The sequence below is a fragment of the Palaemon carinicauda genome, chromosome 1, assembly GCF_036898095.1.
Source record: "Palaemon carinicauda isolate YSFRI2023 chromosome 1, ASM3689809v2, whole genome shotgun sequence".
Lineage (NCBI taxonomy): Eukaryota > Metazoa > Arthropoda > Malacostraca > Decapoda > Palaemonidae > Palaemon > Palaemon carinicauda.
Window position 1 is genome coordinate 209,310,951 of NC_090725.1, and position 27,946 is coordinate 209,338,896.

The 27,946-nt window shown below is 48.2% G+C and overlaps 1 protein-coding gene across 1 annotated transcript in view; it reads right to left on the bottom strand.

Annotated features, from left to right (window-relative positions):
• The window catches only part of Synj (synaptojanin), a 392,031-nt gene that overhangs the window by 340,566 nt on the left and 23,519 nt on the right, over window positions 1-27,946 (bottom strand). Inside the window, exon 2 of the mRNA XM_068387313.1 lies at window positions 26,189-26,278. Within this exon, the coding sequence (XP_068243414.1) occupies window positions 26,189-26,278 (90 nt within the window). The remainder of the gene's footprint in view (window positions 1-26,188; window positions 26,279-27,946) is intronic.

Genomic DNA, 27,946 nt, shown 5'->3' on the forward strand with positions numbered 1-27,946 from the left:
GAAAGATGTTGGCGTGTGGTTGTTTGAGTAGCTCGTGTCGTGGAGGAAGTTCTCTCAGCAGTTCCTTCAGGAGCTGCAGAAGGTCCAGAAACCACTCTGCGTGATGCCATAGCAGAGCTATTAAGGTCATAGACAGGTTGACCAATATTCTGGTCTTGTTGAGCACCCTCCTCCTCAGACAGAACGGGGGAAAAGCGTACATGTCGATGTTGTCCCACCGTTGTTGGAAGGCATCTTGCCAGAGTGCCTTGGGGTCCGGGACTGGGGAGCAGTACAGCGGAAGCTTGAAATTCAAGGCTGTCGCGAACAGATCCACCGTCGAGGAACCCCACAAAGTCAGGACTTTGTTGGCTACTAGACGATCCAAAGACCACTCGGTACTCACTATCTGTGATGCCCTGCTCAGACTGTCGGCGAGCACATTCCTCTTGCCTGGAATGAAGCGAGCTGATAGTGGAATTGAGTGGACTTAGGTCCATCTCAGTAACTCTACTGCGAGATGGGATAGCTGCTCTGAAAAGGTACCTCCCTGCTTGTTGATGTAAGCCACTACCGTGGTATTGTCGCTCATCACCACCACGGAGTGACCCACCAGGTACTGTTGGAACTGCTGAAGTGCCAGGAATACGGCCTTCATTTCTAGCAGATTTATGTGGAGGCACTTTTCTGATTCTGACCACAGGCCTGAGGTCCTGTGGTTCAGAACATGGGGCCCCCACCCTTTCTTTGAGGCGTCCGAAAACAGCATCAAATCTGGGGGGAAGACGAGAAGATCCACTCCCTTTCGTAGGTTCTCGTCTGTCACCCACCACTGAAGGTCCATCCGTTCCGCAGGAACCATATGGACCAAGACGTCCGGGGAATCGTGTCCTTGATTCCACCGGGACTTGAGTCGCCATTGCAGGGATCTCATCCTGAGGTGACCGTTTGGAACTAAACGGGCCAGGGAAGAAAGGTGACTGAGGAGACGTACCCACAATTGGGCTGGGAGTTCTTCCCGTCTGAGGAAAGGGTCTGCGACCATCCTCAACCTTGCTATCCTGTCGTCTGATGGGAAGGCTTTGTGGAACTTGGTGTCCGAGATCATACCTACATATACCAGTCGTTGAGTTGGAAGCAGAGAAGACTTCTCGAGATTTACCATGATCCACAGATCTTGGCAAATTCCTAGAAGCTTGTCTCTGTGTCGAAGAAGGGTTGACTCCGAGTCTGCCAGGATCAGCCAGTCGTCCAGATAACGGAGGAGACGGATGCCGATCCTGTGTGTCCACGAAGAAATCAGGGTGAACACTCTGGTAAATACCTGAGGTGCTGTGAAGAGACCAAAACACAGCACCTTGAACTGGTAGATCTTGTTGTCTAAGCTGAATCTTAAGTACTTCCTTGAAGACGGATGGACTGGGATCTGGAAGTACGCGTCCTTCAGGTCCAGTGTACACATGAAGTCTTGTGGTCTCACTGCAAGTCTGACCGTGTCTGCTGTCTCCATGCTGAACGGAGTTTGTTTGACAAACCTGTTCAGAGCTGAGAGGTCGATGACTAGTCTACAGCCTCCAGACGCCTTCTTTACAAGAAAGAGTCGACTGAAGAAGCCTGGGGAACCGTTGACGACCTCCTGGAGAGCATCCTTCTTTAACATGGTCTCGACTTCTGCCCGTAGGGCTTGCCTCTTTGCCGATCCCATGGCATAGGAGCTTAATGACACTGGATCCACTGTCAGGGGAGGTAGAGATGTTGTGAACGGGACGCGATATCCCTGACTGATTACGGAAATCATCCAGGAATCGGCCCTGAGTTGCTGCCACCTGATCGCGCAACTTTGTAGACATCCCCCTACTGGTGGACATGCAGGGGGATTGCCAATCCTAGCGGTTGCGGCCTCGGCCACTCCCTCTAGGATTTTTCCCTCCCCTGGAGGACTTTTTGCCTTTCTTGTCTTTGACAGGAAAGGGCTGCTGTTTGGACACCGTCGCCTTTGCTGCCACTGCCAGTTTCGTCGTCTTGGACGGGCGAGGTTGTTGAGGTGCTGGAGGTTTGTAGGGCTTTGATGTGAGAGCCCTCTGGAGGAGAGAGTCCTGATTGGATTTCCTCCTCCTCTCAACTGCCTGTTCCACATCTTTAGGCTCAAACAGATTCTTTCCCAAAAGGGAAGAATGTCTTAGCCTGCTGACTTCGACGGCTGGGACCTTCGAATGGAACCTTTCTGCCACCTCATCACGTTGTTTTAAGATGGAATTGGCCCACAAGTTCAAGACTTGGTGGGCCAGAAACTCAGTGGTGCGGGTGCCCGAAAGGAGGAAGGTCTCCAGGGCTTTCCTGGTGCTCTCCTTAGATAGATCCTCGGATCGCAACAGGATGCCAAGAGACCCCAGCCAGATGTCCAGCCACGAAGTAGCCTGCATGGCACACTTCGCAACCTTCTCCTGACTTAGGATCTCTGTCGCCGAGAAAGTCACTTGCCGGCTAGAGAGCCTCTCTAGAGGGACTCCCTTGGTAAGCTCTTCCACAGAGTGGTGCAGGGGAAGAGCTAAAAAAGACTCCTCCATGATCTCAAAGTACCTTCTCTGGTGGATACGAGAAGAAGGAAGGAGCTTGTTGCCAGCAGTGGAACGGCTGGAGGAGGCGAGTTCGGTGAGCTGGCCCTCAACCTTATCCCTGGCACTCTTCACCACTTGGGACCAGGGCAAAGCCGCACTGGCCTTAGCGGGTTTCTGGGTGCCAAAGACTCGGTCCAGGACCGTGTCCTTGCCCTAACGAGGAGGGATCTCGGGGTCCGGGAACCCGTTAAGATGCCTCATCAGGGTCAGGACTTGCCAGAAGGCATGCTCAAACTCCTGTTCCTCTCCTCCTGGAGAACTGGCCGCAAAGTCTCCCGTCCCCAAAGGCTCTACTTGGGGGGACACGTGAACGTTCTCCGATGGTCTCGTTGGCTCTGCTCGAATCCTAGAGGAAGACTTAGGGATGGTCTTAGAGTCATTGGGTTCCCTCCTAGGAGGGATACAGGACTCCAATAACGAAGTCTGAGGGCTCTTCTCCGCCCCAATCCGAGACGATTCTCCTGCTCGAGGTGAGGTCTCTCCCATTGGTGCGATGGAAGAACGTCTCGCCTCGGTAGATTCCCGAGGACGGAAAAACTTCGTCCACAGGAGATGGAGAGAGAGTCTGAGGGGGGGAGGGAGCCTTACTCAAGGATTTACTAGGAGCCAGCTTGACCCTGGGAGAAGTCACCACGACTTCTAGTCCTCTCTTCCTCTTCAGTGGGGTCGGAGCTGCCCTTGACCGCCTGAACTACAGCTCTGATAAGGGACCCAAACAATGGCTGCTTACTGACAGATGCTGTGTCAGAGACTCCCTCTGGAGGGATTGGGATCGGGCGATCCTTCGGAGTAGACACCACAATTGGGCCTGCCTGAAAAGAATGGGAGGAAGATTGGTTCCTGGACCCATTCGAAGACTTCCCCTCCTCCTACGAGCGCGCTGGTCTGCGCTTGCGGGGGGGGAAGTGAAGAAGACGCCCTGGATGCTCTCGTTCCTGAAGCCTCGCGCGGGGGCTCACGCTGTGAATCCCGATGGGAATCATGCCGGGGATCGCGCTGGCGCTCGCACGATGGAATATTCCCTGGTGGCGCTGAGATGAAGGCGCGGCCGCGTGGGCGAAGGCGCGGGCGCGCGTGGGCACGTGGGCACGTGGGCGCACGGGCGAGGGCGCGCGGGCGAGGGCACACATAGGCGTGTGGCCGAGCGCTGACGAGCAAGAGAGCGATGGCGCGCAGGCGAGCGATGGCGCGCAGGCGAGCGATGGCACGCAGGTAAACGATGGCGCACAGGCGAGCGATGACGCGCAAGTGAGCGACTGCGTACTGGCGAGGGGCGCGTGGGCGCGCAGGCGATCTATGGCAAGCAGGTGAGTGGGCGCGTGGGCGTGCTGGCGAGCGATGGCACACAGGAGATGGTGCGCGCGAGCGCGCAGGTGATCTGTGGCGCGCAGGTGCGCGATCTGGCGAAGGCAGAGGGAGCGCAGAAGGAACCACCAGCGTAGTTGCGCGTGAAGGTGACTGCTCATGGGCGCGTGGACGCACAGGATCTCAGAGACCTCTAGAAGGGCACACAGCATGGGCTGGAACATGTGCGCGCGAAGGTGACTGCGCGCGATGGCTGACGAGTGGGCGAGGTCTGATGACGCACAGGAGTCTTCCCTCCTGTGCCCAGATCCTGAGATCGTGGGCGCGCGGGCGAACGATGGCGCGCAGGAGCGAAGAGCGCTGGCGAACTGGAGATCGTGGGCGCGCGTGGCGCGTATCAGGATCAGGGCGTGCAGATGTGCGCTGGCTTACAGGATATCGCTGGCGCGCAGGAGATCGAGGGCGCGCAGGAGAGCGCTGGCGCGTAGACACTGCAGCAGGAGATTGCTGGCGCGTTGTCCATGGCACAGGATGTCTCTGGAGAGAAGTCTCAGGAACAGCAGGCGAGCGCTTGCGCACAATTGCACGCAGGAAAACATGGGCGCACAGGGGATACCTGGCACTTAAGGGACTTACTCACAAAGTGAGAAAGCCCCTTTTACCCCAAAGGGACCGGTGCCCGTTGGATAACGGGGTGCATAGGCGCCCACAGCGCGTCAGCACCCAGGAACGGAGAAGGAAGATCAGCAGGTCTGGCAGGCGAAGGAGATCGCGAACGATCAGCAGAGAGGTCCAGGGATGCAGCAGCAACGGTCACTGCACGGCGAGGAGGATCCTCTGCGGGGGACTGCGAAGGCGAAGAACTGAAGAGGCGCCTCCTAACTCCCTTGTGGGGAGAAGGAAGGCCTCTACGGCGAAGAGGAAGACAAGCTTTACGTCTGATACGTCCTCTGGGGGCAGCAGGCAGACCATCATCAGTCCTCCGAAGGAGTCTGTTAGTGAACGCCCCCAAGGGGGAGAATCCCCTGCAGGAGAGACCGTTGGACTTAGCTCCTCCCTCGAAGGATGTTCGGAGGGGGGAACTAAGCCTTCAGCAACATCAGCACCCAAGGCAGAGGTTTGACCTAACTCGTCGGAAGCCTCTGCCACAACAACGTCGACGATAGACAGAGGGTCAACCTCTGCTATCGCCGGCGACTGTTTGACAGCAGCTCTCAACCTAATTATGTCAAACAGGGCTTCCTTGGAGGGCGAACCCTGAAGCCCCAAGGAAGCCCAAAGCTGCAATAAATCATCATTAGATACATTAGCAGAAATAACCTCGCCCGGGGGAGGAGGAGCTGCCTCGCTATGGGAGGCAACGCCCTCTCCCGCACCAAGAGGTTGGCGAACACAAGTACTGCCTACGCTACCACTCGACGGCCTCTCGGAAGAGACCGATCGAGTGGGAGCTTCGGAGGAGGTTTGGGCTATGGAAGAAGAGTCCTTGGGATTTTCTCTCTTCAAGGAAACCCTTGAAGGAGAAATATCCCGTTTAGACTTCTTCTTCCGGCGCTGTGAAAACCTCTCCCACTGGGAGGTAGACTACTCCCTACACTCACCGCATACTTTATTTCTTTCACACCGTTGGCCCGTGCAATAAGGACATAAGGTGTGAGGGTATGTGTCCACCGCCGACATAAACGTTCCGCAAGGGCGGTCAGGTAAGCTGGGACACTTGCGCATAGTAGAGGCCAACTTCCAAGCACACTGAAAAGAAAAAGAAAAACAAGATCAAAGGCTGTCAATAAGCGAGAGTGGGAGCAGACACGTCTGTTTATCACCCGAGCCAAAAGCAAAGTGAGCTAGTCACAGGTGTGTGAGGGGGGGAGGGGTAGCTAGCTACCCCTCCCTACCCCCGTGCTAACTAGCGAGGGGGTAGTAAACCCTCGTTAAAATTCTAATGGCTCGTCATTTCAGCTGCGCCGAAAGTAATACCCATATTAAATAGCGTGGTTTGTATTTCGGTTACGGAACAAATAGGTTATAGCTATAGGTTTTAATCAGCAAGAATTTGAAGTTCACCGAACAGAGCATAAAAAATTTAATGTGGTGTTTTGTAGGGTTTGGAACGAATTAGGCAATTTGCATGTGAAATGTGACTCACGACACGAAAAAATTACTTTACGAAAGCCACTCCAGAACGAATTGATTCAGTGTTGCGAGGCATTATTGTATGACAAATTCGGAGATAATTTGTATATTTCCTAGCATACAAACCTGGAGCTATTAATAGGGGTATTCCTTTCAAGGTAGCTGAAAGACGAACCAAGATAATTTCAGTGAGGGATAATTACCCCATCCGCTAGTTAGAGGGTGGGGGTGGGGTAGGCTGGCTACTCCGCTCACTCACACCTCTCCGTCGAGTAACCACTTTGCTCTCTGGCAGGGCTTCTTGGGGGACAGGGTGGCGGGCTAATTTGTATAAATAGCTCCAGGTTTGTATGCTAAGAAAAATACAAATTACCTTCGAATTTGTCATTTGTTCCGGCGCAAATACAAACCCTTTGCTATTTAGAAGGATGACTTAGTAGGGAGGAAGTCCTCACCAACTGGCCTTGGTTATGACCCCGGGTTCTCTCTAGTTCGATCTGTGATTGACCGTAGTAGGAACCCTACCCTCGCTAAAATCAAGTACCGATATAAGATAATGCACTGATAGTGGCCTGCAGAAGATTGTGTGTGAGTGGAACTAGCAGTGTGGCTTGTCTTTAACGTAGGAACTTGAGAACAAGACTAGAATTTTAAGACTTGCCCAATACCCTCCCTCAAAGAGGTATTGAGGATGTAACAAGTATTATCTCTATACTTAGGGAGCACAAGGGAAATGAGTCTTATCTGCAGAGAGGAGAGGTCAGGTTTGCGGTGCTGTTTTCCCCAGCAGGGAGAAGGTGAGAGGAAGAAAGGAGCCAGTCATTCTTACTCATTCACCCCAGACTAACCCAGGTAACCCAAGCCATCAACACTCTGCTACTTGTCCATCAAGGAGCTTGAGGTATTTAGACCACTTGTCGTGCGGCCTCCCCGTTTAATGGAAAAGGTCTCCATGTTCCTATGGGTTACGTGTTGCAGGTAGTGGGCGGTGAAGGTCGTTTGATGCTTCCACACGCCCGCTTACAGTACCTGCGCTACAGAGTAGTTTTTCTTCAACGCCAGGGATGTTGAATACCTCTCACGCCATGACTTCTGGGTCGTTTGGGAGGAGGAGGGTCTGGGTTAAGTGCTTTCTCAATCACCTTCCGAATCCAAGAGGAAATTGTGTTCTTTGTGACCCTCCTCTTGACCTTCCCCGTGTTAGCGAAAAGAGCTTGCACGGGGGGCGAGCTGCTGTTCTTTTCAGGTAACACCTCAGACTCCTTACTGGGCAAAGTACCAGTTGGTCTGGATCTTCAGTTACAGAACGAAGACTCTCTATCCGGAATGGGCCGAACCTAGGGTTCAGAATACCCGGATTTTGAGTCTTGGCAGTGAACTCCGGGACATAGCTAAGAATTACTTCTCCCGATCTCCAAGAGTGGAGACGTCAGAAGATAGACCACGAAGTTCGCTAACTCTCTCGGCCAAGGCTAAAGCGAGTAGGAACACAGTCTTCCACGTTAGGTGGCGATCTGAAACCTGTCCTAATGGTTCATAGGGAGGGCGCTTCAGAGACTGAAGGACCTGAACCATGTTCCAAGTAGGAGGTCTAAGTTCTGACTAGGGACAAGTAATTTCATAACTACATATGAGTAAGAAAAGTTCCAATGAGGAGAAAATATCTACTCCTTTCAGTTTAAAGGTGAGACTGAAGGCTGAGCGGAAGCCTTTGACTGCCAAAACCGAGAGAAGCATTTCTTCCCGAAAGTGTAAAATGAACTCTGCTATAGTTGGAATTAAGGCATCAATGGGAGAGATACCTCTCCCACGACACCAACCACAGAAAAAGGACCACTTTGCTTGGTAAAATTACTCTGTAGACCGTCTGAGGTGTCAAGCCGATTCTTTTTGCAACTCGTTGCGAAAAGCCTCTCTGTCTGAGGAGGTGCTGGACAGTCTCCAGTCGTGTAACCGAAGCAAAGCTACAGCTCTGTGGTAAATGTTGGCATGGGGTTGTTTGGGCAGGTCATGTAATGGAAGGAGTTCCCTTGTGATCTCTGTGAGGCGTTGCAGGAAACCACTCTGCATGATGCCATAGCAGAGCTATCATGTTCATTCATAGGTTGTCACTTACTCAGACCTGGTTGACGACTTTCCTCATCAGACAGAACGGGGGAAACACGTACGCATCCAGGTTCACCCACCGTTGTTGGAAAACATCTTGCCAAAGAGATTGGGGATCTGAGACTGGGGAGCAATATAACGGGAGCCTGAAGTTCAGGGCCATTGCGAACAGATCCACAGTTGGGAAACTCCACAAAGTTAGGACTTTGTTGGCTACCAGAGTATTCAAAGACCACTTGGAGCCAACTATCTGCGTCGCCCTGCTCTGATTGTCCACCAGCACATTACATTTGCCTGGAATGAAGCGAGCCAATAGGATCACCGAGTTGTTTTCTGCTCATCTGAGAATCTCTACTGTTAGATGGCACTGCTGCTGGAAAAAGGAACTGCCTTGTTTGTTTAGGTAAGCAATTACCGTGGTAATATCGCTCATCAATACCACAAAGTGCGCCGCCAGGACCTCGTGGAACTGTTGGAGGGCAAGACAGGCTGCCCTCATCTCCAAGAGATTTATGCGCCGATACCTTTCTGATTTGGACCATTGGCCGGAGATGATGTGCTGCAGCAGGTAGGCTCCCCACCCTTCTTTTGACCACACTTAAATCTGCACTCTTTGGTGTAGTTGCAACAGTTCCTCCTTTACTTAAACCAGATGGCTCTGTCACTCACTGTCCAAAGGAAAAGGCAACCCTTTTGGCTGATGTGTTTGACAGTAAGGAGAGTAATGAGAAACTTGAACTTCCTCATTCCTGTTTTCCTGAGGCTAAACCAACTACTTTAGGTTTTCATTCTCATAAAATTAAAGCTCTCTTGATGAATCTTGATGCTTATGGAGGTGTAGACCCAAGATTTCTTAGCTCCAAAGTTATCTGTTATTTTGTGCAAGTTAGCAAGAAGAGGAGCTTTTAGCACTTGTTGGAGAGTTGGCAATGTTACTCCACAATGTAAATGTGTTTGTGGTAGCTCAAGTCCATCTGATTACCACCCATTTCCCTAACTCCCATATTATCAAAGGTTTTTGAACGACTTTTATCAAAACGTCTTAATAAGTTTTCTGAAAGTAATCATCTGTTCCCTAGTTTGCAATTTGGTTTTTGTGAAAGCCTTGGAGCATGTGATGCCCTTCTTACAATCTCCAATGCTGTACAGAAATCCCTTGATTGTGGTCGGGAAGTTTGTATAATTGGCATTGATTTTAGAGCTCCCTTTGACCGTGTTAATCATGAGGCCCTTGTTTTCAAACTCAAACAGTTGGGAGTGGGTGGGTCGTTTCTTAGCTTTATTATTGAATTTTTAAGCAATAGATTGCAAAGAGAAGTTGTTTGTGGGCACCATAGTGAGTATAGCAATGTGATATCTTGTGAACCGTTGAGATACTACCGCTAGAGAGTTATGGGGTCTTTTGACTGGCTAGACAGTACTACATTGGATCCTTCTCTCTGGTTACAGTTCATTTTCCCTTTGCCTACACACACACAGCGAATAGTCTGGCCTATTCTTTACACAATCTTCTCTGTCCTCATACACCTGACAACACTGAGATTACCAAACAATTCTTCCTCACCCAAGGGGTTACTGCACTGTAATTTTTCAGTGGCCACTTTCCTCTTGTTCAGGGTGGAAGAGACTCTTTAGGTATAGTCAGCAGCTCTTCTAGGAGAATGACACTTCAAAATCAAACCATTGTTCTCTAGTCTTGGGTAGTACCATAGCCTCTGTACCATGGTCTTCCAATGTCTTGGGTTAGAGTTCTCTTGCTTGAGGGTACACTTGAGCTTGCTGTTCTGTCTTGTTTCTCTTCCTCTTGTTTTATTAAAGTTTTTTTTAGTTTAAATAGGAGATATTTTAATGTTCATCTTAAATTTTTATTTTTCCTTGTTTCCTTTCCTCACTGGGCTATTTTCCCTGTTGGAGCCCCTGGGCTTATAGCATCCTACTTTTTAAACTCGGGTTGCAGCTTAGCAAGTAATAATAATAATAATAATAATAATAATAATAATAATAATAATAATAAGTATTCTTGACCCATTACTTTTCATGCTATACACACATGACATGTGGTTTGGCCTAGAAAACAAGCTTGTTGCATATGCAGATGATGCTACTCTCTTTGCATCAATTCCATCTCCTAAATGTAGATCTGGGGTTGCTGAATCTCTTAATAGGGATCTAGCTAAAATTAGTGCATGGTTCAAATTATGGGGTACGTAAGTTGAATCCTAACAAAACTTAAAGTATGATTGTAAGTAGGTCAAGGACAGTGGCTCCTCAACATCTGGATCTCAGCATTGATAAAGCTTCTTTAACTTTGTATGGTTCTTTTAAAATTTTAGGTGTGATTCTTGACAACAAATTTACTTTTGAGAAACACATTAGGACTGTCTTCTTCAATTGCACAAAAAATTGCTTTTTGAGAAAGTCTTTCAAGATTTTTGGTGATCAATCTAATCTGAAGAAGTATTTTAATTCTTTCTTTCTACCTTGTTTCGAGTATTGTTCTCCTGTCTGGTCTTCAGCCACTGATTCTCATCTTAATTTCTTGGACAGGAACTTACGGTCTATCAAACTTCTTATTCCTGATCTAGATATTAATCTCAGACACCATCATTCAATTAGATGATTATGCATGTTGCACAAGATTTTTGATAATTCTGACCATCCTTTACATTCAGATCTGCCCAGACAATTCCATACTGTTTCGTAATACTAGGCATGCAGTTAATTCTCATAGTAAGGCCTTCTCTATCATGAGGCTCAATACTACACAGTATTCTAGAAGTTTTATTCCAGCTGTGACCAAGTTGTGGAATGATCTTCCTAATCGGGTGGTTGAATCGGTAAAACTTTAAAAGTTCAAACTTGTAGCAAATGTTTTTATGTTGAACAGGCTGACATAAGTCTTTTTATAATTTATATATGAAATATGTTTAGTTGTTAATGTTTTTAGAATATTTCAATTGTTCATTACTTCTTATATCGTTTATCTATATCCTTATTTCTTTTCCTCACTGGGCTATTTTTCCCTGTTAGAGCCCTTTGGCTTATAGCATCTTGCTTTCCCAACTAAGGTTGTAGCTTAGCTAGTAATAATAATAATAATAATAATAATAATAATAATAATAATAATAACAATAATAATAACAATAATAATAATAATAATGATAATAATCTGAAAAGAGCATCCATTCCGGCGGAGGAACGAGAAGATCGATTCCTTTGCAGAGGTTTGGATCTGCTAGCCACCATCTGAGGTCCAAAAGTTTCTTTATTCCTATGCGGATTAAATAATCCCTGGAATCGGTGAACCGACTCCATTGGGATTTCAGACGCCACTGGAAGGATCTCATCCTGAGGCGGCTGTTGAGAACTAGTTTGGCTAGAGGTTTCCAAACATGCGAAGTCAGCTCTGGGATGGAAGCTCTTCTCGCATGAGGAAGGGATATGCTATCTTCCTCAGCCCCTGAACCCTTTCGTCTGATAGGAATGCTCTGTGCCTTATGGTGTCTATTATCATGCTCAGGTATACCGGTTCTTGAGAGGGAAGCAGTTGAGACTTCTCAAGGTTTACCATGAACCCCAGATCTTGGCAAAACATTAGAAGCTCATCCCGGTGGCAAAGAAGGACCACCTCCGAGTCCTTCAGAATCACCCAGTCGTCCAAGTATCTTAGGAAACGGATGCCAACTCTATGAGCCCAGAATGACCCTAAAGCGAACACTCTCCTGAAAACCTGAGGTGCTGTGGAAAGACGCAAACGCAGCATCTTGAACTGGTAATGCTTCTAGTCTGGCATGAATCTAGAGTGCATATGAAATTCTGCAGTCTTACTGCTTGTCTGACCTTGTCAGCCATCTCCATTCTGAACAAGGTCTGTTAGACAAACTGAGTTCACAGCTGAGAGATCAATGACTGGTCTCCAGCCTCCAGACACCTTTCTCACAAGAAAAAGTCGATTGGAGAAGCCTGGGGACCTGTCGAGGACCTCTTGGAAAGCGCCCTTCTCCATCATGGTCTGGACTTCTGCCAGAAGGGCAAACTTCCGTGCACATCCCTTCTCATAGGAGATCGATGGAATTGACACTCAAGTGAGTGGAGGGAGAGGGAGAGTGAATAGGATGCGATACCCTGAACGAATCAACTCGATTGTATAGGGTTCGGCCTCGTGATGAAGCCACCTCTGCCAGCGGCTCTGCAAGCATTCCCCCACAGGTGGTTCGTATGGGAGGATTGCCCGTCCTGGTGGGGTCAGCCTCGGCCGGCTCCCCTCTTCCCTTTGCCTCCACGAAAGGATTTTTTGCCACGAAAGGCCTGTTTAGACACGTTGTGATCCTGTTGTTTTGGGTTTCTGGCCCTTTTTCTTGCGGTTTAGGAACTGGTCTCCTTTGTGATTGAGAAGTAAGGTCTGGTTGTCAAAACCTTCTGGTTGATGGAGTCCTGGCTGGACTTCCTCCACTTCTCTGCCACCCGCTCGATATCCTCGGAATTGAAGAGGGAACTCCCTTCAAAGGGAGCTTACCCGAGTCTCGCCATATCAGCCTGAGGGAGTTGTCTATGGAATCTTCCTATGATGGCATCCCTCCTCTTCAAGATGGTGTTATCCCACAGGTTCACCACTTGATGGGAGAGGAACTCGATGGCCCGAGTAACCGACAATATTAAAGTCCCCATAGACTTTCTAGACTTACCCCTTGAGAGTGCCTCTATGAAGTGGTTGAGAGGCAGAGTAAGGAGAGACCTCGAGGACCTTGTAGTACCTCCTCTGAAACACATACGGAGGAGGGAGGAGCTTGAAAAAGGAACTGACACAAAGGGAGAATAACCCAGTTGCCTAGGACACTGCCTTCTGCTCATCACTCCTTAACCCCTTTGACCAGGGCAGAGCTGCACTGGCCTTGTCCAAGACCATATCCTTACTACCAAGAGGGGCTGCCGATGGATCTAGCAGCCCACTTATGGAGCAAATGCAAGCTAAGACATACCAGAAGGCATGCTCGGACTCCTTCCTTTCATCCTCCGTTAACCTAGGGCTAGCGGCAGCTAGCAAAGCGTCGTCCTCGGAATCGCTTTGTCCTTCCACTTCCAAGCTCTCATCCATAGGAGCCCGGAGTGGGTCCAAGTTGTCATCACGATAAGCCGGACACAGGACAACTTCCGTGGACATACTCGCTTCCCTTTGCCTTCCAGGTTGAGGTAGGGGAAGCCTAGCACAGGACTTGGGGATCGTAAATAAATCCTTTGGCTCTCTGCGCTGAGGCAAAAGTTACTCCATCAGCATAAGTATTACAGACTCAGCAGGTCTGCGGAATGGTTGGGGATCCGCAAGAGGGGGAACTATGCCACACTGGATAGGACGGCATGCCTCCTTAGGCACTATCTCGACCGGAGAGGGACGGAACGAGTCTGTGTAGGCAATTGCCATGTCCTCCTTGGGGAGAAATGGACGAATCCTCTTCCTCTTCCCTTTCGGTTTGGCCTGTGGGAGTTTGAACTGTAAGGGGCTACCTTGTAGTTCTGGAGCGTCCTCTTCCCATGCTCTCTTGCGAGGAGAGATGAGCCTCTCCTTGCAAGGGAGAACCACCGGTGCAGAACCCTCAGAACTCTTCCTAGGGGCAGATGGAGAAGAGGCACTAGGGATGAGAGGCATCAACAGAGGGATTCTTAGGAGTGCCTCCTACGGACTGACAACGGGGGTTGACCCCCTTTACGGCTTTCCGCATCACGTTAAATAATGCTCGCCGCCATGGGGGGGGGGGGGCGGTCGCCGGCTCCCGATGTGCTGGGATGGATGTCCTTATGACAACACGGATCCCTGGCCTTAGAAATCGCTGCGGGAATCTTAGCCCTCTTACCTGTAGGTAACTTGTCTATAGGCAACACCGCTACAGGACTCCCCTTAGGGAGAGTCTGGGCGCTGTCAAGTGGGTGAATGTTATCTCTGGGTTGGAAGCCCATGAGACTGGAGGGATTGATGGGAATCTCTCTAGTGGGAGGTTTACCAGGGGGGGGGAACCTTCTGCAGCCAGAAACGGAGATGGAATTTCATCCGGGGATGAGAAAAACACTGCGGAGAGGCGAGACGTGTTCCGCGTGGACGGAAAACAGCGAAAACCACCTCTGTCATGAGATACTGCTACATCACATGACATTGCTCCGTCACGATACGCTGCCATTGCTCCATCACGAGACGCTGCCATGTCAAGCGAAACGCTGCCATTTCACGCGACGCTCTGTCTGCTGCGCGACACAGCAAGAGACCGAGCTTAGGCAAGAGGAAAAAATCCAGAGGCTCAATGTGACGAGAGTCCGAGAACTGTCATGCGAGACATAAGCCTAACCATGACGAAGGTAACGAGAGCCAGCAGGCTCAGCGTAACCGTGTCGAGTGAGCTCAAAAGGTCAACACGACAGGATGCCAAAGTCTCCCTGTTACAAGAGCCCGAAGGCTCAGCGTAACCTAAGTTGCGAGACCCTGAGGGGTGAACGCAAAAGGAAACCAAAGTTTCCCTGCCAAGAGAGCCCGAAGGCTCATCGTGACGAGAGGCACAAGAGCCTGAAGGCTCAGCGTAACCCAGGTTGCGAGATCCCGAGGGGTAAACACAACGGGAGACCAAAACCTCCCTGTCACGAGAACCCGAAAGTTCAGCGTGACTGATGGCACGAGAGCCCGGAGGCTCAACGTAACATCGTTTAGAGAGCCCGAAGGTTCAACGCAACTGGGGGTTCCATATCACCAGAATCTGAAGGTTCAACGTGATGGAGACCCGAAGGTCTTGCAGTGTTACGAGAGCCGGAAGGCTCAACATGACGAAAGCCCAAAAGCTCGTAATCATGCTAGCCCAATGCATGATCGTCACAAGACCCCAAAGGGTCAGCATGACCAGACCCGACAGGTCAAAAAGACATCTCCTCACAGCCCCAGGAGAACGTAAAGGATGCAGAGAGGTCACAAAGCCTCCCACCCTACTAACCTACGAAGAGCCGACTCTGCCCTAGGGGGAGACTGCTCTAGCTCGAAAGCCACCTCCCCCGAAGGGAAGGTTTGTTCACCCAAAGGTATGAGCTACCTCCCCGAAAGGAAGGTTTGTTCACCCAAAGGTGTACTACGCTTAAGACAGTGCTCTACTTCGGCCCCAGGAGGAGAAGCGTAAGTGTAACGAGGACACCTATGCCCAGTGGCGAATTTTTCAAGAGAACAAGAGACATGTTTCCCCCGTAGGGGAAACCTGCCTCGGAGTATGCTTTGCCACCGCCCCTGGTGGTTCAGCAACATCCTCGGTGCCGGACACAGACTCAAGGTATGGCCAACGGGATGCAGCACCTACACCCACCGAAGGAGGATCAACCTCCACGGAGGAAGGAGAAGAACGCCTTCCCTCCGCTCTCAACTGAAGTAGTTCGAAAAAAACCTCCTTGGAGAGGGGACCATCAACGCCAAGCAATGGCCAAAGAGACAAGATCTCGTTAAAGGAGCAGGCGCTCTCTGGAAGAAGGGACGGAGCTGACTCGCTAGGGGAGTCAACGCCGTCAATTAACCCACAAGGTTGACCTGGGGTAACAAGGCCTGCGCTGCTACTTGGCCATTTCCCGGAAGGGACCAGTGGAGGAGCAGCTACGGAAAGAGTTTGGGGAGTAGAAGAAGAAGACCGTGATTTCTTCAATTTCGGGGATCACCCCGAAGACGAAGACTGACGCTTGGCCTTCTTCTTCTTCAGGCGCCCAAACCTCTACCACTGGGAGGCAGGCCACTCAGGTGAGGAAGGTACCGCAGGAGCGCCCTCAGGACCAGGATAAGTACACGTACTGGGACTCCAGTCGCACACACACTCTGAAAAAAGAAAAAGAGAAAGATTAATCAAGGCAAGTCAAATACAGGAGAAAGCGACAGTGTTCGCCCTCTACCAAGCCAAAAGGCACAGTGGTTACTCGACCGAGAGGTGTGAGTGAGTGGGGTAGCAAGCCTACCCCACTCCCACCTATTAACCAGCAGATGGGGTAGTTATCCCTCACTAAAATTATCTTGGCTCGTCTTTCAGCTACGACAAAAGGAATACCCTTATAAATAGCGAAGGATTTGTGTTTGCGCGGAACAAATATGGAATAGACTTCCAGCAGATACAGTAAACACAAACATTGTAAATGAGTTCAAGAATAAGTTAGACAAGATCGAAATGCTTAAGAAGGGCGACTAGAAAAAATGGCAATTTTGTGTGAAATTTACGAATATCGATTTTCGGCACCAATGACACGCACATCCAAGTGCTCATATCAGATGTAATATTTCAAAGCTCTATCTCATCTAGAAATGGGTGAAAATACAGCTTCCTAGTATTTCCTGGCATCAAAAACTATAAGAAAATGAGAAAATATAACTTATTTTTCATTAATCCCTTATAATAAATAAGTGAGGGGACCAGGAACCATAAATAAGGGGACCAGGTACCAAAATTGTACCCCAAACAATGCCAGAAACACAATATAAATACTTATAATGCTTTATGTTAATCTTTAATTTTTTCTGTTTACAAACTTTATTGGCTGATATCTCAAAAGCAAGTTTTCCAATAACTGCTGCACTTCAAAACCTATCTCCTTCCTTATCTACGGTCCAATTTCTTTCATTTACCCAGTGTGAAGTCCTCGTTAAATTTTGCTTCAAACTTACCATAGGAAATTTTTGTCTCCTTTTCTTTTTTAAATAATTTTTGAATTTTTGATGAATATATGTCGTGTGTGTATTCTCCGTTTGCAAAGTTCATTGAAAATAAGTAACATTTTTCGTTCTATTAAAAATTTATATGATAACTTTTGTAGAGAAATTATCTTTGATTGTATTTATCTTTGATTTCTTGCAATTTGGTAAAAAAAAACTGTAGGAGCCTTTTGGTTTTAACCCAGAGGTTTTTTTTTTTTTTTTTTCCAAATCAGAAAATGACAAATTCGTAGAGAATCTATGCTTTTCCAAACAATACAAACCTTTAGCTATTTATTAGAGGTTATTACTTTTAGCAAAGCTGAAAGGACAAGCCATTAAAATTTAAGCAAGGGTTAACTACCCATTCTGCTAGTTAGAGAGGGTGGGGGCTTGCTACTGCTCCCGCTCACACACCTGTCATTTAACTCACTTTGCTTGGAGATAGGACTTCAAGGGGGATAGGGCTGGCAGGTAAGTTTGTAAAAATAGCTAAAGGTTTGTATCGTTAGGAAAAATGAAAATTATCTACGAATTTGTCATTTATTCCGTAACTGGAATACAAACCTACGCTATTTATTAGGGGTGACTCACCCATTAGGAGGGTGCACGAAACTTCCAACCTGGCTTTTTGGCTTTACCCGGGGGGTCCTTATTTTGAATAGGCTTGTACCAAAAATAAGGAGTTCCTGCACCTCTCTAAACCTTGCTACAAAAGGTTCGCAGCCTAAGCAAGATGCATGCCGAGATGTTTAGAAGTGTGACTGTCCAGGTAAAAGTTATTACAAGTCTTTGTAAGAAAACTGTTGTAACCAAGACTTTCCGAATACCACCTCGCCAGGGTATGGGAACGCAACAGTATTAGCTTAATACTAGGTATACAAGGAAGACTGGTTTACCTGCAGTGGTTTGAAGTCAGCTTGTGCAGAGAACCCAGGATGCTGCTTTCCCAAAGAGAGGGGAGGATGAAGAAGAGAATAAGAGCCAGTCAAACCTTTTCATTCACGCAGACTAAAACCGGGTAACAGTGCCCTCAACCTTCTGCTACGTATCCAATAAGGAGCTTCAGGTATTATATTAGCTGTTGTGCAGCCACCACAGGGCCCATAGAGAACGTATCGAGCCGCCTGTGAGTCACGTCTTGCAGGTAGTGGGCTGTGAATGTATTCTGATGTTTCCACAACCCAGCCTCTAGAACCTGCGTTATAGAGAAGTTTTTCTTGAATGCCAAAGACGTAGCTACACCCTTGATATTGTGAGCTCTTGGACGATGTGAAGGAGGAGGGTCAGGTTTCAGGGCATGGTCTAAGACTTGCGAATCCAGGCAGAAATGGTGTTTATAGTAACCCTCCTCTAGTTTCTCCCTGTGCTGACGAAAAGTGCAGGTACACGGGGACGTGCTGCAGCTGTTCTCTTGAGGTACAGCCTCAAACTCCTCACTGGGCAGAGTAAGAGACGATCAGGGTCATCAGTTAAAGAGCGGAGACTCGAAATCCGGATGGAATCAAATCGGGGATCCATCACTCCAGATTCTGAGTCTTGGCTACAAACTCGGCGACGAAGCCGAAAATTACCTCTCCTCATCCCCTTGAATGGGCGATGTCATATGAGAGACCATGAAGTTCACTGACTCGCTTGGCCGAAGCCAAAGCTAGTAGGAACAACGTCTTTCAAGTGAGATGGCGATCTGTTCCCTGGCGTAATGGTTCATAGAGAGGTCTCTTTAGAGACCTGAGAACTCGAACTACGTTCCATTGAGGAGGTCTCACTTCAGACTGAGGACAGGTAAATTCGTAACTCTGTATGAGTAAAGAAAGTTCTAGCAATGAGGAAATGTCCATTTCGGTGAGTCTAAGGGCGAGGCTTAAGGCTGAGCAATAGCCTTTAACTGCCGAGACTGAAGCCGTATTTCCTCACGTATATACACGAGGAACTCCCCTATTACCGACTGGGACATTGGCATTGAGAGGAGAGACACTCCTTCCACGACATAAACCGCAAAAGACTTTCCACTTTGCCTGGTAGACTACTGCTGATGATTTCTGCAGGTATCCAAACATCCTGTTCACAACTTGCTATTGGGAGGAGATGCTGGATAGTCTCCAGGCGTGAAGTCGTAGTGAAGCTGCAGCTTTGTGGAAGATGTTGCTATGTGGTTGTTTGAGTAAATAGTGTCATAGAGGCAGTTCTCTTGGAGATTCTGTCAGGAGTTGCAGAAGGTCCGGAAACCATTCCGCACGATGCCATAGCGGAGTTATGAGATTTACTGAGAGATTGACCGATGTTCTGGCCTTATTGAGTACACTGCTCATCAGACAGAACGGGGGAAAGGAGTAAACGTCAATGTTGTCCCACCGTTGATGAAATGCATCTTGCCAGAGACCCTAGGGGTCTGGGACTGGGGAGTAGTACAACGGGAGCCTGACATTCAGAGTAGTTGCGAAGCAATCCACAGTCGGAGAACCCCACAAAGCCAGGACTTTCTTGACTACTAGATGATCCAAAGACCACTCGGTACTCACTATCTGTGATGCTCTGCTCAGATTGTCGGCGAGCACATTACTTTTGTCTGGATTGAAGCGTGCCAATAGTGGTATCGAGTGATCTTGGCCCATCTCAGTATCTCTACTTCTAGAAGGGATAGGGGCTGCGAAAAGGTACCTCATTGTTTGTTCATGTATGTGGTGTTGTCGCTCATTACCACCACTGAGTGGCCTGCCAGGAACTGGTGGGACTGTTGAAGGGCCAGAAAGACGGCCTTCATCTCCAGGAGATTTATATGAGGTACTCTTTTGAATCTGACCAGAGGCCTTAGGCTGCATGGTGCAACACATGGGGGCCCCCACCCTTTTTTTTTGAAGCGTCTGAGAACAGCATCAAATCTGGGGAAGGACAAGAAGATCCACTCCCTTTCGTAGATTCTCTTCTGACACCTACAATTCGAGGTCCGTCTGTTCCGCTGATACCATGGTGATCAGGGTATTCAGGGAGTCGAAAACTTGATTCCACCGAGACTTGAGTCGCCACTGGAGAGATCAAAGTCTGAGACGATCGTTGGAAACTAGACGAGCCAGAGATGAAAGATGACCGAGAAGACGTAGCCACGTCTGGGCTGAAGTTCTTCTCGTCTGAAAAAGGGTCTTGCGACCTTTTCCAGCCTTATTATCCTGTCTGATGGGAAGGCTTTGTGGAGATTAGTGCCTAATATCATGCCTAGGTATACCAGTCTCTGCATAGGAAGCAGGGAGTATTTCTCGAGGTTTACCATGATCCCCAGATCTTGGCAAAACCTCAGAAGTTTGTCTCGGTGTTGAGGGGTTGACACCAAGTCCGCTAGGATTAGCCAGTTTAAAGGTCTTTAAAGGTTGCTCATGAATGGCAGAGGCAAGGGACAGTGACACTGCCCTAGCAATCATGACAATGCCCTAGAGACTGACCATATATTATATGATCAGCGCACAAGCCTCCTCTCCACCCAAACTAGGACCAGGGAGGGCCAGGTAGTGGCTGCTGATGACTCAACAGATAGACCTATAGGCTCCCCCAAACCCCCCAACCTTAGCTCACAAGGATGTTAAGGTTGCAAACACTAATGGCACTAACGAGTCTGAGCGGGATTCGAACCCCCGACCGGCAAACACCAGGCAGAGATGTTACCAATCAGGCCACAGATAGATACCAATTCTGTATGCCCAAGATGACATTAGGACGAACACTCTGGTGGAGACTTAAGGTGCTGTGGAAAGACCGAAGCATAGCACCTTGAACCGGTATTTCCAGTTGTCTAGGCTGAATCTTAAGTACTGTACTTCCTTGAAGACGGATGAATTGGGATCTGGAAGTATGCATCCTTCAGGTCCAGTGTGCACATGAAGTCCCGTGGTCTTACCGCTTGTCTGACTGTGTCTGCCGTCTCCATGCTGAACGGAGTTTGCTTGACAAACTTGTTCAGAGCTGAGACTCATCGAGGACCTCCTGGAGAGTGCCCTTCTTCAACAGGGTCTGGACTTCTGCTCAGGGGGCTAGCCCCTTTGCTGATCCCATCGCAAAGAGTCTATTGACACTGGATTCCTGATCAGGAGAGGGAGAGATGTTGTGAACAGCATGCGATATCCTGAACGAATCACGGAGATTGTACAAGGTTCGGCCCAGAGTTGCTTCCACCTGTCTAGTAACTTTGTAGGTATTCCCGACTGATGGACAAGCGGGGGGAATGCCTTTCCTAGCGTTTGCGGCCTCAGCCGCTCCCTCTAGGAAATTTTCCTCTCCTGAAGGACTTAGTGCCTTTCCTGTCTTTGGTCAGAAAGGGCTTCTTAAGACACCACTGACTTCACTGCTGTCTTGTTCATCGAGGTCTTAGCTAGACAGGACTGCTGAGAAGCTGGTGGTTTATAGGGCTTTGATGTAAAAGCCTTATAGAGGAGGAAGTCCTGGTGGGGATTTCTTCATCTCTTTGCAGCATGTTCCACATCCTTTGATTAAAAAAGAGAAGATCCCTCTAAAGATGAGTTCCTGAGCCTACCGATCTCGGCATTCGGGAACTGCCGATGGAATCTCTCAGACACAGGATGGTGTTCGCCTATAAGTTCGAGACTTGATGGGTGAGAAATTCGATGATGCGAGTGCCTGAGAGAAGGAATGTTTCCATAGCTTTCCTGGTGCGTTCTTTGGAGAAATCCTTGGTACGCACCAGGATTCCCAGGGTCCCCAACCAAAGATCAAGCCACTATGTAACCTGCATGGCCTACTTTGTGACCTTTTCCTGGTTAAGTATCTCAGCTGTTGAGAAGGTGACCTGACGGTTGGGGAGCCGCTAAAGAGGGACTTCCTTGGTGAGTTCTTCCAGAGAGTGATGGAGTGAAAGAGCTGGACAAGGCTCATCCAATACTTCAACATACCTCCTCTGTTGGACACGAGAAGGTGGGAGAAGCTTGGCGGTAGAGGCCGGAACGTTGAGAAGAGGAGAGGAGGAGAGCTCGGAGAGCTGTTGGGCGATCTTTGCCCAGGCACTCTTTAGCCATTGAGACCAGGACAAGCCTGCACTGGTCTTAGGGCTTCTGAGTACCAAAGACACGATCTAAGACCGTGTCTTTGCCCTCTCGGGGGGCGTATCTCCGGGTCGGTAAACCCGTTGAGTACCCTGATGAGAGTCAGAACTTGCCAGAAAGCATGTTCTGACTGTTTCTGCTCCCCATCTGAAGTGGGACTGGCAGCAAAGTCTCCTTCTTTCCCAACAGAGCTCCTCTCGGGGTGGGTCGTGAACATTCCTATAGTGACTGGTAGTTCTTGAAGGCCTGGAGGTCCTTGAAGAGGACTTTGGAAGAGTCTTGGAGTCCTTTGATTCCTTCCGAGGAAGGAGATAGACTCCAGCATCAAAGGCCGGATGGAGTTGTCCTTCCTGACTTCAACTGGTGGTGGAGAACTCCCTGTGCAAGGAGAATTTTCCTCCAAAGGTGGAAGGGAGGAAATTTGAACCTCTCTAGATTCCCCCGGCAGAGGTGAGGCAGGAGAGCGTCCGGAGGGCGAGTCGGGAGAAACAGGCCTCAAAAGCCTAACAGAAATCAGTTTCATCCTAGGGGATGTTACAGCGTCTGAGACTCCTTTTTTTCTCTTCAAGGGAGAAGCAGCCAAGGTTCTTTGCCGGAGATCTGCTGGAGCCGTCGGATATTGTGAGGTCTCCGAAGAGCGAGATGATGATGCAGGCCCAAAGCCTGTACAACTGCTCTGACCATGGCACTGACCCAAGGCTGTCTGCTGATGGTGGCACTGTCAGAGGGAGAGCTCCTGAAGAGAAAGGGATTAAAGAGTCCCTTTAAGGAGTCTTAACTGATGGTTGCGGTGGATCTGCCTTTGAAGATGGAATCTTCGGAATCTGGAACCCTTCTGTGGAAGTGCAGGCAAGTGCTGGCGAGCCGGAGAACGCCAGTGCTCAAGCTGGAGAGTGCTGGCGCACAAGAGCGCGCTGGTGCACAGGAGAGCGCTGATGAGCAGGAGAGCGCTGATGAGCAGGAGAGCACTTACGAGCAGGAGTGTGCTGACGAGTAGGAGAAGGTAGAAGCGCAGGAGAGCGCTGGAGTGCAGGAGAGCGCTGGAGTGCAGGAGAGCGCTGGTGAGTGCAGGTGCGCTGGCAGAAATAGATCCGCTGGCGAGCCGGCAAATGCTGGCGAGCCGGCAAATGCTGGCGTTTTGAACCGTGTGAACGAGCTGGAGAGCACCAGCAATTGGAAGAGCGCTGAAGCTCAGGAGAGTGCTGACGAGCTGGAGAGCGCTGATGTGCTGGAGAACGTTGAAGCGCTAGAGAGCACTGACGAACTGGAGCGCGTTGAAGCGCTGGAAAGCGTCGGCGTGCTGGAGAGCGCTGATGAGATGTTGGTGATCGCTGGTGCACTGATGAGCGCTAGCAGCCGAAGTTCTAGAATGACAGAAGGAAGGCACGTTCTCGAGGGCGAGGGATGTTTTGCAACATTACGTGACAGAAACTGTGAAGGCAGGTCACGAACAGAGATGTGCCTTTTGGTAGGACGAACATCCACCGTGGGAGATCACAAACGATCCACAGAAGAGTTCAAGACCGAAGTCCAAGGACTAGCAGTAGCGTCTTCAGGAGAAGGTACAGGAACAGGCAAAGGTTGAGGGCCAGAAGACAACGGAAGAGGAGGCTCCTCTGCGGGGGAAGGCTGAGAAGATGATGCTGAAATGCCGCAGAGGTGCCTTTTCACTGATGGCGAATGGAGACCTCTAAGGTGAAGTAGAGGGCGAGCTCTGCGAGATCGCTGATGCCCTCTGGGGGTCGGTGGATCATCAAGCTCACCTATAGATGCAGCAGTTCTCCGCAGAGTAGTCTCTATGAGTGAACTCCTCCAAGGAGAAGAAACAATTGCAGGAGAGGCAGACAAGAGACTTAGCTACCCGCTCGAAGGATGATCAGGAACGAGGGAAGCACAGTCGGCAGCAACAGCTGAAGAGTCTGAAGAGACAGGGACGTCAGCAGCAGCAGCAGCAGCAGCAGAAGACGCTGAAGAGGCAGGGGCGTCGACAGCAGCAGCAGAAGACACCTCAGACACCACTACATCGATGAACGACAGAGGATCCACCTCTGAAGTCGACGAAGGATGCACACTAGCACCACGGATGATGAGCGGCAGCATTAAGTCCTTGGAGGGTGGACCCGGAAGCCCAAAGGATGACCACACCTGAACAAAAGGAGAAAGACACATGGCCTCACCCAGGGGGAGAGGTGGGGCTGCTTCGCTAGGGGAAGCAACACCATCTCTCAAGGACCGAGGTTGACCAACAATTAAAGGGCCTATGCTACTACTAGACATTCTCTCGGAAGAAGCCGATCGAGTAGGATCTTCAGAGGAAGGTCGGGAAGCAGAAGATAAAGCCTTGGGTATTTTCCCTTTCGAAGAAATCTTCTAAGGAGAAATATCCCGCTTTGACTTCTTTTTCCCCCGGCGCACAAACCTTTCCCACTGAGAGGCAGACCACTCTCGTCACTCACTACACTTATTATCTCTATCACACCGCTGACCTCTGCAGGCGGGACAAAGGGTGTGACAATCGGTGTCCACGGCCGACATGAAGGTACCACAAGCCCTCAAGTCCAGGAATGGTTCGCATGGTTGGCAGAAGTCAAAATACACACATACTAACAAAGAGAAAGCACAAACAAAAGAAATTAATGGCAGTCCAAAATAGGCAAGGATGAAGAACGGCAACGACCTTTCATCATCCAAGCCAACAGCAAAGTAAGGTAAATCACAGGTGTGTGAGCAGGAAAGACCTATGCCCTAACCCTGCTAACTAGCGGAAAAATTTTAATGGCTCATGCCTTTCAGCTTCGCCGAAAGCAATAACCCCTAATAAATAGCGTAGGTTTCTACTCTAGTTACAGAACAAATATGGATTAAAAATTGGGGGGGAGAAATTTAGTTGAAACATATGGGAGAAAATCTTCAAAAGGTGTACTAAAGAATGCATACCCTACCATTTTGATTTAAAAATAAAAAATAAAAAGGATGGTTTTTCCAGTCGGCTCCCTTTAAGTGAATTGTTCTACCCAAGAGTAAATGGAGTCTCCACAGGTTGACCAAAAAGTCTTTGAGACATTCAAAATCCTTGTACTGTACTGTAACTCCTTGTAACTCAGGTATGTTATTACTGTATTTGATATGTAAAATGCATAATGGAAAATATAAATAAGCATTTCAGTTACAAAATTCTCTATCTCGGCGATCAGCCATCCAAGTACTAGCCAGGTGTAACGTTGTTTCCAAAGCAGTCTGGTCACTGAAGTGACTCACTCTAGAACCCATCAATCAAGACTTAAGAGGCGTGTACTTAGACGAATGTGCACCACAAGGCAAACGGGTACATGGGCGCAAACAGGAGTGCACGCCCCAAAATGAGTTCACATGCAGGTACGTGGTCGTGGTCTGAATCAGAGGAGTGCACTCTAACCAGTGAGCATGAGCACTATGTAGCTCATAAAGATTGGAAGATCATACTCGTCTCTGTGTTGAGAAAGAAAATTCTTGAGAGTGCCCAAGGCAAACACAAGTGCTGGGCTGCTTGTAAGCACGGTAGAGGGTGCACACACTATCAGCATGCTGCAAGAGAGCTCGGTGAACAGATGAGGACATGGACGAACAGATGAGGTTGAGCTGCGATAAGCGTGTTCATGGGTGAGCATGAATAGGTGAGGGCACTCATCTCTAGGAGCGTGCATATGGTAGCAAGCTAATAGTTGCATGACCAAGATTAGAAAGGTTGGCGGGAGACCCTAAATAAAAAATAATGTCATATCGCTGATGTGTGTGAGGGGTGGCTGGTCTAGCCCCATTATAAATCCACTAACTAGCAGCGGACGGTTATACCTCGCTAAAAGTTTTACTGGCTAGATTCGGCTTTGGCCAAAATATATACCCATAGTAAAGAGAAAAAGGGTTTTTATTATGTGTTTGAACAAATATACCTCTATATACCTATTTGCAGAGCTTAGTCAACCTAAAAAATGTAAAATAGGCAATACAGTAGAATGATAAAAGAAGAGCTATCAAATACTATCAATATCTTTTTAAGAATTTAGTGCATATTAATAAACACTCTTCATACATACCTCAATTTCCCAAACTAAAAACATAACAAATACAAATAAAAAGTTTATTGTATGCAACTTGTTTCATACTACTGTATATTAAGCATCACTATATACTGTAGTTGCACTAAAATGTACATTGCACTAAAGATATTCAACAAAACTCATGGAATTTCCCTTGGTCGTAAATGCAATACAAGACTAACCTAACCTGGAAGCAACAGCACAATATCCACTACTAAACATAGTAAAGCTTACGAGGGCAAACTTGGAGAACTCCAAGGCATCCGTATGCATCTAATAATCGGCTGTAGTAATCCCCACGAACTGCATCTGTTTCGGGTTGAGCTGTAAAAGTGAAAAAAAAACATTAATAGTTGAGAATATAGTAATAAACATTGAAAAAAACACAAAGCCTAATAGTAAGAGTGATCTATTAAGGTAACTAAAACACAAAATTCCTGAAATCTAACCGTAACTATCGTGCCAACTAATTTAATTCAGTTATTTCCCTAAACTCTTACACGGTACAAAAATAAATTTAACTTTAGCCTATGTCTTCTACAAGCTTGGAAGGAAAAAATATATCTGGCCACTCTTTCAAACACAAGTACATTATTTCTGAACTCACTTCTATATTTCATAGCATACAAAACTCATAAGATTTCCTTCATATTAAATTGATGGGCAACATTGAAGTTCCTGGTTTGAATACAGAAGAAAAATTACAAATTTAAAGTAATTTGTATTTTTTCTAATGATACAAACCTTGAGCTCTTTATTAGGGAATATACTTTCGGCAAAACTGAAGACTAACCATAAGACTTTTAGCAAGGTGTAACTACCTCACTGCTAGTTAGGAGGGGGGGGGGGGAACAGGGGTTAGTACCGGCTACCCTGCTCACACACACACCTGTATTGTCTTGTCACTTTTGGTTGCAGGCTGGACTTGCAGGGGCATAGGTGATGGAGGGCCAAATTTGTTTAAAAAGCAAGGTTTGTATCATTAGGAAAGATACAAGTTACTTGAAATTTGTCATTTGATCCGTCACTAAATACAATCTTTTACTCTTTAATAAGGATGACTCACCCCTAAGGAGGATGGAAGTCCTAACCAACTGGCTGGTTTTTGACCTGGGGTTTCTTACCCTGCTATACACTCCGAAAAAGGAAACCCTGACACCTCACTAAAATCCATGCGAGGAGGAGGAGAAGGTACTGTGAAGACCACTTCTACATACTTGGCAGGGGAACCCATCCTCCGCAGGGTAGGAGAACACCCATGACCTCCGTAACGGGGCATAGGGAAAGAGGATCCACATCCAGAGGTGACATAAAGGCGTCATGAACACTTCCTCAAAATAGAGGACATCATCTACAAAGAAAAAGAAAAAGGATTAATCAAAACTCAAAAAAAAAGAAAAAAAAAAAAAAAAAGAAAGGCTAGTCTGCCAGCAAATAAAGCAGGAGCAGTGGTGTTACCACTGCAACGGCTAGAATTCGATTGAAGGTAAACAGCAGATACCGACTGGCGGTCCCCCACCACTGTCAGGTGGGTAATTACCTGTCCGGTCATTAACGACCTTGTTAAGGTTTTTCTGCTGTATTTTCCAGCTCGCACTAGAATATCTCCTATAGTAAAGAATGAGGGTTTGTATTCAGTGTAGGAACAAATGGCTGTTGTAGAACAACATCCGTGAACTTATGAAGAAGTACTTGTGGGTTGTAAATTAGTTTTAAAAAAAAACCACCTGACAAATACGTCATTGTAAATGCACAGAAAGCTCCTCAAACTGAAGGGAAAAACGCATGAACAATAAGTCCCCTTCTGTCTCTCAGATGTAAACAATGGACTTAAAGAGTGAAAAATGATATTTTCATTATAAAATAAATTTTTGAATATACTTACCCGGTGAATATATAAATAGCTGACGTCTCCGTCGGTCGACAGATTCCAAAAACTCGCGAGCGATCGCCATGAAGGATGCCGGGTGTGCCCACCAGCGCCGACTATCG